At 36.3% G+C, this 15,354-nt stretch overlaps 1 protein-coding gene across 3 annotated transcripts in view; it reads right to left on the bottom strand.

Annotated features, from left to right (window-relative positions):
* Positions 1-920: 920 nt before the first annotated feature.
* Positions 921-15,354, bottom strand: part of LOC373229 (myosin-like protein MlpD) — a 62,498-nt gene continuing 48,064 nt past the window's right edge. For 2 of the 3 annotated variants that reach the window (XM_030973775.1, XM_030973774.1), the window contains 9 exons: positions 12,583-12,852; positions 10,840-10,947; positions 9,229-9,383; positions 8,647-8,878; positions 7,707-7,902; positions 6,081-6,157; positions 5,491-5,650; positions 4,887-5,054; positions 921-4,349 (listed from right to left, as the gene is read on the bottom strand). In XM_030973775.1, the coding sequence (XP_030829635.1) occupies positions 4,180-4,349; positions 4,887-5,054; positions 5,491-5,650; positions 6,081-6,157; positions 7,707-7,902; positions 8,647-8,878; positions 9,229-9,383; positions 10,840-10,947; positions 12,583-12,852 (1,536 nt within the window). In that variant the 3' untranslated portion in view covers positions 921-4,179. The remainder of the gene's footprint in view (positions 4,350-4,886; positions 5,055-5,490; positions 5,651-6,080; positions 6,158-7,706; positions 7,903-8,646; positions 8,879-9,228; positions 9,384-10,839; positions 10,948-12,582; positions 12,853-15,354) is intronic. The other variant, XM_030973776.1, reaches the window with a different exon arrangement.

Genomic DNA, 15,354 nt, shown 5'->3' with positions numbered 1-15,354 from the left:
ATTACATGTAATAAGACAAAATATAAGATTGAAACATGTGTGTATCGATTGTAATCAGATATATAACTTGCGATTATGTTAACTTAAAATCAACCTTTATCTCTTCTGCCATTATTACTTGTTTTCAGCTGATGTTTAGTTGCATTTTATGGCAATTTTTAAACCAAATTTAAAATTATATTTTTCGCCTACATGTGCTTGATTGTGTATTTTTATGCTAATAAACGCATCAGAAATAGCATTTCTGTATGTAAGGAGATGTAGGAAGTGCTTAATTATCTATTTACTGATTGAAGAGATTCACTTCTTCCTGTCCAACCTGACATGTACCTGTATCTGTTACTCTGCTTATAATCTCCCCATTTTTTTTCTCTCTCTCTCTCTCTTTCTATTTCTATTTCTATTTCTTTTCTTTATCTCCTTTGTTTTATTTTCTCTCCTTTCCTCTTGCCTTCTTTCATTTTCTTTCCAATACCTCTTCCTTTCTCCTCTTTCTTTGTCCCTCCATCTCTCTCTCTCTTTCCTCTTCTTGCTTTCCCTGCCTTCTCTTCCTTTTCTGCTCAGTCTGTCACTCTCCCTCACGCTTCTCTGCCTATCTGCTTCTCTCTCTCTCTCTCTCTCTCTCTCTCTCCTTTCTTTCCCTGCCTTCTCTCCCTCTCCCTCATGCTTCTCTCTCTCTCTTCCTCATGCTTCTCTCTCTCTCTCTCCTTTTCTTTCTTTCCCTGTCTTCTCTTCCTTTCCCGCTCAGTCTGTCATTCTCCATCATTTCTGCCTATCTATTTCTCTCTCTCTTTCTCTCTCTCTCTATCCATCCAGCGAGTATTTTAATCCATTTCCTCATTGTTCCCTCAGTAAATTTCATCTTGCATCACATCAGTAACCCTTATAACATTGTGAATCAAGGAATTAATGCTTTCCAATTTGTTTATCAAAATATTTATTCCATTATTTCATTGTGTACAAAATAAGAATATCATCTATTTCATTATCTGTTATTTGAGATGCTATCTATGTGTACTTGCCGCTAGTCTTTAGATATGATGCGTAATATAATTTGCAAAACTTCAGGAATTTCTTATACTCAAATAAGCTTTCTTTAATAGACATTGTCTACCTGAAGACTCTATCATGTAAATTTCCTATGGCCTGATCTCCAGCTACTTAAAGCTTGTCAAAAAACGCCCTTTTCTCTCTCTCTTAAATTAGAAAATATAACACTCCTTGAAATATATGTACAATGAATGATGGTGTTAAGTTCTTAAAATTAACACATTGTATATGTAAAGTTCACCCATTCATTAAATGCGCACCAAAATAAATTGCTAAAGAAACATTGATAAATATCCAACTATCATCAGATATATATCACCTACAAATTATGTCTTTGCATGATCTACAACTATAATTGATAATACCTTGTATATATATATATATATAATCTACGGTAACTAAATACTGTCCTATTATATTTACATGTCACTAAAGTATTTGCTTTTCCCTTTTAATAAACATTTGTACATATCAAAATCCCAGATCTTATAGTACTGTCAATAGTTCAAACAAACATATACATTCTCTCTGTCAAAAATTCACAATTTTTTTGTTATAATACAATTTGTTCATCATAAAATTACTATTATATGATTACATGTTGTTTTTTGTCTTTCTAAGAATAGAACATCACTTTGCATACATAATAGGCATATCATTGCATATTCATTCTGCTTCGGATCATATGTCCCTATACTGAAACCATCATTTAATTTCATATATACAAATGGATTATCTAGATAATAGAGTATTCAATTTAGGCTTCTATTAAAACTTAACATCCTCTTCTAAGATAAAATGAACTGGATATCGACATAAAATTTAGGATGAGAACAAATATCTGACGGTGATGTCACTAATGAAGGCCCACCTACAAAGCAATCATCTGATTGGTCAATGCACTTCATTCAAATTAGAACAAGAATGTGATTGGCCAGTCGTGACTGCAGAGGGTGTAACCAGCCTCTAAAAAGTTGGCATCATTAAAACTAGGTAAGAGAATAAAGAATCATGACTTTGTATATTCACCAAGTATCACCTTTAAGCAAATCTACTTCTGACACTTTGTACTTATAATGTGTGATTTATCATCAGGTTTGGTATTACTTGCAGTACCAAATTAAAATTACAAATAGCAGCTTATATTTTAAAAGCTACATGTAGAAACATATGATGTGCATGCACTGAGGTTTCGTTAACATGTTGAATATTAATGTAACTGAACACCCGAGATGATTCTGGTTGAAACCCATTTATGAATGAAAATTAAATTCCTCTCAATGGATTTCATGCATCACTGATTTATGTTTTCTGATCATCACTAATTATGATATTACACTATCTTGCCTGGTTTATTATATATTCATTTTAAATTTGTATAATACCATGCATATGTGTTGCATGAAGTGATTTATACCATGGCAACTGGAAATGTTAAATTGATAGTTCAGTCTTCATGCATGTTGCATTTTGCTACTGAACATATATAATTTTGAGTCAAGAAAGAAGTATTATGAAAAATGATTTCTGCAAGCTGCCTTTTTTAGTTTACATGGAAACTTGAAGCATCGAAAAGTGCTGCAAAATGACAAATGCTGATTAATTAAAAAAATAGATACCTTTCTTATGACTGAAATTGAATTTGATAAAGTATATTGAGATATATTCAAAGTCACGTCTATAAGTTGATTCAGCCAAATTTTAATTTCGAAGAATATATATTTTAATCTTCTTTCAGCTGAGAATTATATCACCTTCTTTGTTTATAAAGAGTATATATATATATATATATATATATATATATATATATATAGACATATACATACATATGATATTTGGAGATTGTGGATTTAATATATGGAAGCCATACCCTTCTAATGGTCTTCTCATTTGATGAAATGTGTTCTTACATAAAGAAATTTCATTTGGTTATGGATGTCATATATTAGTCAAATTTGTGACTGCCTTGATATTTGATCAGTTGGTTTGCTCTTTAAATGTCCCCTATGCAATGGTGTTTTTCACTCAAAATTTGGTGAAAATGTAATGCTGAGTCTAGATGGTATTTTGGAGATATAATTTTATAGCCAAAATATCTCTGGCGGACGATTCTGCTATCAAAATTGTACCATTTTGACCCAGCATTAGCCAATACCATTTTGACTTGTTACCATATGTAATATGACCTGCAATATGGTGTGATTTTAAACGGTGCATGAAGTAATACAAGTTTTGTCGATAGTGCCCTCAATCGAAATGTAATCAAGTAAAAGTGTGTTGTTTATCTGGTCTAAACAATATCTATTTTTGTAAGTAGTAAGAGCACATAATTCATAACGTATTTTTTGTGATTAATGGAATTTCTCAATGTACGTTCTATATTCAGTATTACTGCAGAAGTGTTCACCAATAAAACAATTGATGTGAAATTTCTGGAAAAGTAAACAGTCTCAATTTTCTTACTCTTTGCTTATTTACTGTGTAATATACACCATATTAAAAACAGTGTACATGTAAAGGGCAAGTATATGTCTCATAAAGGATATTCTATTTAGTTTTCATCCTTTCTTTAAAATAAACATTTTAAAAATCTGTTTACCAAAACATTAGATAATAGTACATCTTTTTTTTTGAAGAGTAAAACATGTTAAACATTGTTATTGGTCATTAACTTTGGGCGGAAATAAACTTAATTATATGCAGACTTACACTTATTTATGAACTTACAAACATCTATAATGATAAAACATTCAGAGCAAATATGTTCTACAAAGATGAGATTTCTTGCAAAGGTTAAGCTTAGGCCAGCTATATGCCCCCTAGCTTTGCTTTAGAAGCACTGCAAAAGGGTTCAGTATGAATACGAAAGCTCATTCAATACTGAATAATTGGCAGTCGCTTCGGGACGTTATCCACTCTGGCATTATGCCTTAGTCAAAGAGCAACGTTCTTGTACTCTTTCTCAATTTCCTATCCGACTTCTTCCGAAACCACACATTTCTGGAGTGGTTTATAGTTCATACGTCTTCATACAATAACCCTAGTAGGCCTCAAAAGGACGAGAGTCGCTCGTCATTAACTCCTAGGTTAAACTCACTCTCTAAACCTGTAAACACTAATTGTTTAGGTTCAATTATCATCGCTTATTCTTCTCTCTTTCTTGATGAGTTTGACACGGGCCCATTCCCGTTTTTTCTCCAAGTCGTAACCGCTGTAGTTGGACGTGACTGGACCGTCGTCATCCACGGCTTCGCCGTTGCGCTCGTACGAGGAACGGAGGTTGCGTTGCTGAAAAGCATCTGGAGAAATTAAGGAATGCGAAAATGACAGAAATGCAATAAGGTAGGTGATCAAACCGAAGGAAAGCGGCTTATACTTGTTACAAATTTTTTTCATAATCGTGAATAAAATGAGGATTAATTCGCGTTCTACAGTTTCTATAACAGAATGTATTCAAAGAGAGAAGTGATTTTCATCGCTGATTATAGGGAAAAAATCTTTCTTTCAAGTTATCATGGCCGAAACCATTGCTTTTTAGTTTTTCACTGCACGTAAATATCCAAACAATCAACATTCACATACTAAAAATAGAAATGAAAACAGCAGCTTAAAATTGAAGAAAAAAGTAGATCCATAATGTATCAACAAAGGTGAGAGAAGGTGTGAAATAATTCTTTGTTTTTTATAAATATCTGATAAAGGAATAAAACTTACAATACAACACAATGTTATCATTTCATTTATAGGCCTATAGCGCTCTCCCTAATGAAACTATTTCCCAGCACTTCATATCACTAAAATGTCAGAAAATTGATAATAATTTATATAAAACTTACTGGCATTCCTGATGGACACAGCCCTGAAGACTGATCTCCTCTTACTTGATCTCCCTCCGTAACCCGGGGAATCCCCTGCCTCGCTGTTATAGTAGATAGATCCTGTGTCACTGTAGGCAGAGTTGCGGCCATCGCGGTCCATCGCAGTCACACTCAGGTTAGACAGACCTGGAACGATGGAGAGAAAGTTATGAAACAATTAGTGATGATTTTAGTCATTGGAAGTTATTTAGAGGTGAAGACGTATCGATATTTTTTCTCCTCCTTCTTCTTATTCTTCACCATCATCATCATTACATCGTCATCATCATCATCGTCATTAGCAATAACTTTATCACTGTCCTTATCGTCACAATCATCAGATTAGATTAACATCATGGTCATCAACGTCTTATTCGCATTCACCATTGTTCTCACCAGTCATCACTACATCATCATCATCATCATTTACGTCATCTTATCATAATCATCATTGTCGTCATTATTTACTTTGTCATGTTTTATCGTGTTTTTTTAATTGTTGTCATCCTCATCTTTCTCGTCATCATCATTATCATTTGTATCATCATACTCCTTACCACCATCTTCATCTTCATCAACTTACCCAAATCTTCGTCATCATCTGCCTCCCAGCTGTAGTGGAATGGTCTCTTATCAATCTTGGCCTGTTTCATATCCTCGATCCTCTTTCTCCTCCCGTCTGTCTTATTTTCCCTGTCGAAGTTAGAGCTTCTTTTGTTGACTCGAGCCCACTTTCGACTTGACTGTAAGTCAAATGAGAAATAAGTTGAATTCAATAATATTGGCGGTGCGGTCGTCGTCATCAGCAGCAACATCACTACCACTATCATCATCATCATCATCATCATTGTCATCGTCATTATCATCATCACCACCAACATCACTATACCAATACCACTATCACCTTCAGCATCGTCATCATCATTATCCTGACAGTCATCATCATCATCATCATCATCATCATCATCACCACTATCGCCATTATCATCCCCATCCAAACAATCATCACCATAATCGTTATTACCATCATCATTACCATCAAAACTATCATCACCATCATTACCATCATCACCATCATCACCATCATCACCACCATTTTCATCATCATCATCATCATCATCATCGTCGTCATCAGCATCATCATCATCATCATCATCATCATGAGCTATTTACCTCTCTTCCCATGAGGGTTGCCTCGATCTGTGCAGCTGTACGGAAGGCTCTCAGGAACCGACCAACATCTCGTAGTACTGCATGGAAATTGGAGGGGGGGGGGAGGGCGGGGATAATACAAATAATTACATTAGTTTCACTCATAGAATAGCAGGAGATAACATAGATTGAAATAACTTCTTCTAGTATTCTTATTTTCGCCCACTTTTTCTTTCTTTCCTTTTTTCATTCATTCATTAACTTTTCATTACATTACAGTCAGAATCAACAGAAAAATCATCAAAATGAGGTTATATTTAAGTTCAAAACTACTGATGTTATGAAAACTGCAGGTAAAGAAAGAATACTTATACTGTTTTCACACTGGCAATATTTTGCTTAACCCCGTACTATAGGTGGGGTTAAGGGGGGGTCTTAGCCCCACCTATAGTACGGGGTTAAGCCTATTCCACTTTCTGTTCAGACTGGTTTTTACCAAAGTGGGCTAAAGTTGGCTAACCCCACCTATAGTACGGGGTTAACTAACCCTGCAAAATAGCAGGGCTAACTCCGCAATTGTGGTGCTAACTCCTGCTAACCCCGCAATTGCGGTGCTAAGGAAATGAATGAGAACAGAAACGAAAAATAGTCCGGTACTACGCAATGGAGCGTATCGCAGCTGGCCAGATGCGAGGTATGTCCAATCATAACATACACGATATCCGGGGTTAACGAAATGCAGTGAGAACAGCGGGAATTTTCTTATTCCGGAATAGGCGCTAGTACGGGACTAAAAACAGCGAGTGTGAAAAGCCAAAAAAATAGTCCGGGGTTAAGGATAGTACGGGGCTAAGCAAAGTACGGGGTTAAGCAAAACCAGTGTGAAAAGAGAACTTAGAGAAGAAAGTCGAGAGTGATAAATAGGTGAGGTGTTTATGAAAAGAGGGAACATTTAAGAATTATCTCAATCGAAGCAGGACATTTCGTTACATCATGCAGCTAATTTGGCTTCCGAACAGTACCACATATAGGTAAAGGTGCTAATTGATACTTGTCTTGCTGTCTGAACTATCCTAAAGGATGGGAGCATAACGGTTCACCATTGGGAGGCGCTGTAATTATGTGGCTTCCGGGTTTGTCTTCTTCAAACCACGAAGGTAAGCTACATAGCCACGAAGGTAAGCTTATATCACGATACATTTCAGAGGTAACAGAGGCCAGTGACATAATGTGCACAGGCAAAGGTGGATTTATAGATTGGGTTGAAATTCCTTGAAATTTATGACACATTTTTCGCTTAATTGGGTAAGTCAGAGGTTAATTGAAATGTATCACGCCCCGGTTAGAATGTACTGCTTGGTGATAGTTAAATTCAGGAATACTCAAAACATAGAAGCTAACCTTGATTATCTCAAAGTATGATACCTTAAAATTAAGTTAATAATTGCCTATCATTTTTACAGTAAAAATGTGATCTTTAATTAGGGTTTGCGTATAGAATTTGGCTAAACTGTGAACAATCTACACAGGTTAGAGAAAGAAGAGGGAGAGAGAGAGGGGGGTGGGAGATACTGGCATACTGTGTACCGGTACATCACCCCTTAAAACAAAAATGGAAGAGTCTGCCTCTATGTTTTCTTATCTCACCTTTGGGATTGTCCATTCTAATGGCGGGGAGGACAACCAAGGAAATCCAGCAGGGTGTGTTAAAATCCTCCACCTTATCTTTGACGAAGCTTAGAGAAACGATGCTCAGTTTCTTCAGTCGATGGTGGTCGATTTGACCATTGCCTTTCTTCGCCTCAATAGCGAGTTGCGCCTTGTACTCTACAATGTCGAATACCTAATGGTGAGTCGGCATAAAAAGGGGAAAATCATGGTGATTAGCTTAAAAGTCCATTTAAGACATTTGTAGTATATGAAATCAGGCAAGAACCATTACATAATAACTAAACAAGTCTATTTTCCATCTCATCTACCATCATGATTGTATCATACAAATTTAGTTTTAAAGTAGAACTTTGAAGTGAGCGTTACACGACAGGAAAAGCATCAAGTCGGTAAACCCAGCCCGGCTGAAATATTAGCAAAAAGCAATATGATTGAGGTTATGTATAGGCATTGAACGGTAATGAAATTACGCGTCAACTTAATACCAGGAAATTTGATTCGAAAGGTAATTAGTGCACAGTCCCTTTGACACACTTCCATCTCTTACAAGAACAAATTATCTTTGATGCAATGAGATACAATGTATACCTCAGTAGACTGCAAAAATGGCTTTCAGGTAATACAGAGGGGACCTAAATACCAGTACTGAATTAAATCTCATCTTTCATACAAAGTTGGTTAATTGATGAACAAGAAAATATTTCCACAAATAAAAAGACTATAATTTGAGTAAACAATGGAAGAATTTGAAATGTATAGTTCATTCGGATCTTTAAAATTATTTAAAAAAATTAAAATGGATCAAAAGATAATCCTGTATACTCCAAGAAATATAAGTATTGCCTTCACAATATAAGGGAGAGAAGTTAAGATTGTCTATCAGAATAAGCATATCGGAATCCGAAAATATTCTTACTTTCATAGCTTGGTTGCGTGGCAGACGTCCCATGCTTGCAACTACTTCTGCCGAGATGCAGTGGTTCTCGGGTTCAAAGCACCCCTTGACGAAGACCTCATTTTTGCCTAGTCTCGTGGCCCAGACGTTTCCTTCGCTATCTATCTCTAACTGAACGCCCTTCCCGATGTGTTCGCGTACCTTCTTGGTTTCTGGATCCCGTAGTGGGTTTGCCAGCGCACCGAATCCAAGTCTAAATAGAGAAAAGGAATAATATTCTTTAGTAGTAGAAACATAATCAACTTTAGTTTCTCTTCATGGAATAAACTTTTTGTAGGTAAATTAAATACTTATACTAAATTTTGCGATTGGAATTATTACAATCTCTATATGCGTTCTATCTATTAATATATCTAGACTATGGCGTTTCTTGCAAATTATTTTGCTAATATATTTTTAATACTGACTTCTTGCTCAAAGTTCCCGTTTATGATTGTTAAACTTTTAAGAGAATAGTCAAATTTAACTGTGGTAATACTATTAAAAATACATAATAAGGTTGGAAAATGGTGGGAACAAATTGACGGGGGAGGGGGCTTGTACCTGCCGGGGTGTTGGAAGGCGTATCCATCAACGATCATGGCGGGTGACTTGATTTGGTAGTCGGACAGGCGACATCGTTTCTCCATGAAGTAGACTTTGCACCACGCCTCGGTTCCGATGTCCTGCATGCTGTATGTCAACTCGTTGATGATTTCCTGATCGAAACAAAGAGATTAAAACACGGTTATCACGTGACTGTACGATTTCTCAACCAAACTTCACTCAGGATAAATGAATTTTGTCATCCTTTCCTCTACAAGGGGATGGCAATTAATTTGGATGACATTAAGTAAAGAATCTGATATCAATCTAAAGTCCTGTACACACAAAATGCTTTATTCATAATCGAACATTCTGATTATGAAATATACGACCAATTATACTAATTTATTAGTTGTCACGTAAAATAGTATTTGGTTATACCTCTGAAGGTAATAAGAGAAGGGCATGTAATTGTTTTGTCCAATATTTCTTTTGTATAAGGTTTTATTAAAATGGGCCCATTGACTAGGCCTACTTATCCAATCACAGATGGAAAATTGCACTTGTTCTAAAGATCAATAATTCATATACAATTTCTTTATTGGACCATTGGAGTAAACATGAATAATCAAATATTGACATTAGTCTATCCAGGCGTGTTTTCTCGAATAGTAAAACATTGAAAATATCATTGACCCCCTAAAGTACCATTTTTGTATCACAGAGAGATGACATTATTTTGTAAGCACCGAAACGTATATCTCGAATACAACATACATGTTTACAGTACAATTTATCAAAATGTAACATATTACCCTAACCAGACCCAAAATATTAGATGAATATGATAACATGCATGTTTGAGTTTTAGATGGCATTCCATGCAGATGTTATTTTTGGATGAATTCACACACGAAAATTATATAGTAGGGAAGGGTACGTAATGTATGTGGAAAGGTTTATGAACTGATGGTGAAACACATTAATTTGAGAGAGAATTATGTGCTATAGATTAAATTGGAATAAAATGGTAGGATGAATCGCTATCTGATCAGGACATCACGGTCACAACAATAACACGAACCATACCATTTTTTGACATCACAAGAAAAGGTTAAAGGTTAGTCGTTGACAATACAACCCATATTAAAATAACCCTTTAGGATTTAGACCAAAATACAACTAAGCTAAACTAAACTAAACAACTAAACTATAGCTAAAAATGATTTGAATGAACAACAACAAACTGCTTGCCCACACCATCATTAAATTCCAATATATCCTCTAAAATTCTATAAAGTGGCATTTGACGGTTTGTTTTGTTTTAATTTGTGTTCGATTATTTTTATAACTGAAATCAAATATGGTGCTCAAAAACTGGTGCACTAACCTACATCGGACATTTTAAAGCCCCACTGCACTACTTATAGCTACTTACGCCCTCTATATAGCCAACAATGCTTAATCGGTGACCATTGGTCCGCCATGGTCTCCTTTTTTTATGTTAATTGAGAGCTGATTTGATGAGATAACCACCTGTCACTGTCAGTGACCATGCAGGGAGGTCTAATCTCTCCTGGCCAAACTAGTGCAGAGGGGCTTTAAAGATAGAATCAAGTAATTTTTCACCTCTCCATTTATGTATTTTCCTTGAATTGCCCTGGGTATAAGACTGGGTTCTTCTTTCCTTCTCGGCCAATGAACATGCCTCTCACCAACATGTCTCCCTGCTCCTGTCTGGATGTTATAGTACTCAAATATTTTATCGGTAAATCGTCATTGTTACTATATTTCCACCGCTGCAGGTTTTTTCTTTTCTTCTTTCGTTCTTCTTTCCTTTCGTGTGTTAAAGCTTTTGTAAGGCAACTATCTAGTATGGCAATATATATGCTCATTAGCTTTGGAACTATCCGCAGTGCAATAGCAGCTAATTATTATCTAGATGATCAGTAGTTTGCGAATTCACGAGGGTGTTTCAGAGTTGGGACAACTTCTTCTGTTCATGCTCCAACAGCCCCGTTTATTATTGTAGCGAACATTTCTAGCTCTTGAGTGGAATTATGCAAACAAGTTATATAAATTATTCAAACATTTCATTAGTCATAATAATGTTGGGTGTGGTTAAACGAAGATCATTGAATTAGGGGGCTTGGTAGTTTTATCAGGCTTGCCAACTTTTTGTATTTCCATCGCCACCAACTGCCATCTAGGAGCTAGTTTGGGAGTTAATAATTAGTAGGATGATTAGGATATTATACTATTCCAACAGCCGCGTTTCTTATTGTCAATGTTTCCTGGCAGTTGTGTGGAACTAGAGATGTTATATGAATTATTTCACCACACAATATGGTATATGCTGCATGTGAGGCTAAATGAGGATGATGTTAAAACTTTTGATCTTCATAGCCCCGCTTGTGTTCTCGGGTGCTAAGAGAGATAGTTGTGACACGCGCATCGACGCGTACGCGAGATTGGTCCGTTAGATCTTGGAGCTCCAAATAGTTCCCTCCCAAGTACAATCTCTATGAGAGGGAACTACATGTATTCTGTAGGTTCCTGGAATGCCTGACCAATCAGAAGCAACGTCCTGTGTCCTAACTATGTGTCTCAAATAGCTATGGTTATAATATGCTGGCACACGCGGTAATGAAATACTTTCGTACATGTATGTCTTACTTGTTTATTTTCTGTAACGGTTCAGAGTACGTCGTCAAGAGTAGCATGGTTAGTCATTATGATGAAACTATAGTTGGTTTAATGTTAGTCAGACAAAGTGGTGATAAGATGCGGTATGGAATGAGAGGAGTAATGAAGTTATCGAGTTACAACTCTGCATCCATTCTACGTTTTGCTGTGACAGGTTCAGCTTTACAAAACGATTTAAATGATAGGAATAAGCAATGTGGGTTCAGAAGCATATCTCTCAAACAGACATCTAAGTGCGTCACAGCAATATATACAAACTGAAATGAAATACATGCAATCATAGCAAACAAGAAACTGCCAGAACAATGACAAATAACAAAGGAAAAGCAAAAGTACTTGATCTGATTTCATATACATGTATGATATTAAAGCATCGGAAATGCACGAATCAATTAAACCAACAATGAACAATATTTTAATGGAATCTATAAATTTCATTTTAGATGAAAATGTAACGCTACTAGATGGTACATCAATATTAAAATGATATCATTACTTCAGGGAAAACACAAATTTTGTGGATGGATTATGATTTTGATATTTACAAGAAAATTATTGGATATCATGCTATTGTGTTTCCAATTGTTGAATAATCGTTTTTAAATATTGCACACTCTCTGTATCAAAATGAGCATCATAAGATGAAGAAGTTGTATTTTGACTTACCTCATCCACCTGTGGTTTGCTGGTCGGTATCTGTGACCTATCGGTTCGAGCCCCATTCAGCGCCCCGATCGCGCCGTACCCCAAGGGTTTCTGCGATACAGGTGGTGGCCCAGCCCTCCTCTGGTGCTGGGCCTGGTTGGGGTGTAATCCCCGTTGGCCATTGCTGTTGGGGCTGGTGGGTTGCTGCCCAACCGATGGGGGTGGGCGGTTCTCCTGCTGGATCTGCTTCTGGCGGACATCGGTTCGAACCCGTAGCTCACCAAGAATCATCTGAATGGGAGAGTAAAGAAGAGCACATTGTTAACATACTGAAAGGTCATAGTATCGTTAAGTCAAGAGATTAAAGTTTCACATGACAGAGACATTGTTAACATCAAGTAATGAAGTGAAAAATTCAAGATATAGCTGCGATTAAGCCTTTAAGTTTCGTGAAGAATGTGTATGATTTTAAACTATGGTCATACCGAAAGTTTGGGTTTAATATCAGCAGTGTGGGTCATCATCTTCTCCACTAAGTCCACTCTCCGTTTGCCGATGTTGATTATTCAGCAAGAAAACTATGCTACCGAATCCTCATCAAAAGAAAATATGCTACTACCCGAGTACATAGGAAGTGGTAAACTGACTTTGCTCCTGGAAAGTACCAATTATAAGAATCTTCCCAAAAGGAAATCGTGGAACTTGGGACTCAATTTTACTAAAGAGTAGTTAATTAGCACACGCATTATGAAAAGATAACCTGCGCGGCTTTCTGGCGGGAAGCTATTTAATATCTAGAATGTATAAGTCCATGAATCTGACGTCAAGGTTGTGTCATCCTCTATCAGAAGTACATTTTGCAACAACCTTCACCCACCCACAAACCCACTGTCTTAGTATTTTGGTGATGAGTAAGACTGACTGATCAACCACTAGTCATGTTCGATCAGCGAAAACAAGCGCTCTGCTATAAGTTGCCGATGTTACATCACAGTCAGTCTGCTACCACTTGTTGCTCACAATCAGAAACCAAAACTATCATCCCATCATAGTTAATCTCAAAATATCAGGTAATGATCGTCAGCAGTAGCACAGATAAGAGCACCCCTTTACCCTCCCAAATCGAAGCGTAAAAAAGAGAAGAGGGTTAAGAAAGAAGGAAGAAACAAAGAAAGGGATGAAGAAAGAAACGATAGAAAGAAAGAAAGAAGGAACAAAGAAAGAAGGAAAGAAGGAAAGAAGGAAAGAAATGAATAAATAAATAAATAAAATGTCACGGGGAAAGAAAGGTTGACGGAGAAAGGAACATGACGATGACATACTACACTGATCGTCAAGAGGAACAATTAGGCGATCAGATTAAAGTAGAACTTCGACGGTTTTAGTCAGTTCCTCCATGCCACCCACTGAATACCACGGGGATCCACCATTATGACATCACAATGCAAGATGACGTCAAAATATAACAAATGATAAATGACCAGTTATAATTCGAAAGGTTAAAACAATAATCATTTTCACACCGGCAATAGATTCACGTCAGTCTTCACGTTCCAAAAATAACAAATCCCACAATATTATCTCGTTATTTCTTCTCTACAAAGAAAGAAGCTGAATCCCTCTGAAGGCTTACCTTGGCCTAAAACCGCAAAAAATATTGACCACAATCACAGGTCATTCTGGCCAGCGTTATGGACTACCATATTTATCATCTTTTGACGTCATAGAATCTCGTATATTATATAAGTAATTTTTGATGACACACTTTCCTTCCTTAGGTCACTCCTGTTCCCAACGGTCAACTTCGCTTCCTTTCTTTTGTTTCGACCAAGTATTGGAGTTAGAAAGTTGGGGGAGGGGGTAAACGAGACTCGTCTCGTGCGAAGAGCCCGGCAAGACAAGACTGATAACAGGTGAATTATGAAGAATAATCTAAGAGACTGCAGCGACGAGAGGAATGTCTTTCAAAATTAAAAGAATTGCTCTTTTTAAGTAGGTAGATTGATAACCGTAGTGGTATATTTGACCTCATAAATCTCGTTATTATTACTTTTTTTTTTGGGGGGGGGCAGGATTTTCCCCGGTTTTAATCATAACTCCAGAATGTCTGAGGGATTAATGTCAAAATAAGTCATAGATATCGCATTGCCTCACTGAACAGTTAACATTCAGCTTCTGCGGTACTGTGTGAAATAATCATAATAATTATTAGTTGATTTTCTATGAACAAAAAATGTTTCAACATTTCTTTCATCAAAATGACATTGGGAAAGTCGGTCCAATACTGCTTTCTGCCAGGTGTATGGTAAATGGTTATTTCAGCTATACATGATTTAAAAGAAAAATATCTTGTCTTTGAAACCTGTAGTTCTTACGGTAAAAATAAAATCGGATAAAATCATTGAAAGAACAAAAGAATTGTAAATGTTTCAGTCAGTAACATGATTGGTTTAACGGCCATTTCATTTCATTTCGTTCTAAGCCATTTTACCGATTCCCATGCGCCGAATGAATGAAATATAACACTTTTTGCGCCAATATACGTGAATGAAAGTTCAATCACAGTCCTCCTGACCTGATATAGAAAGATGACCTATATAGTTCATTCTGAAGTTAACGGGATCTAAATTTAGTTCAAATCTTTATATCTAACCTAGATCCGAAACTAGGAAAAGCCCAAAACTTTGTATTTCTTCGTATGCTTACATCAAACTTTCGAATGTTTAGACAATATATTGAGGTCGCCACGTCACTTGTCTATTGAGGGTACCAGAACAGACTTTTAAAACCTAT

The sequence above is a fragment of the Strongylocentrotus purpuratus genome, unplaced genomic scaffold (assembly GCF_000002235.5).
Source record: "Strongylocentrotus purpuratus isolate Spur 01 unplaced genomic scaffold, Spur_5.0 spur5_scaffold_7, whole genome shotgun sequence".
In the NCBI taxonomy this organism is placed as follows: Eukaryota; Metazoa; Echinodermata; class Echinoidea; order Camarodonta; family Strongylocentrotidae; genus Strongylocentrotus; species Strongylocentrotus purpuratus.
Note: the sequence above shows the minus strand (reverse complement) of the source record. Positions and strands in the feature narration are given on the sequence as shown.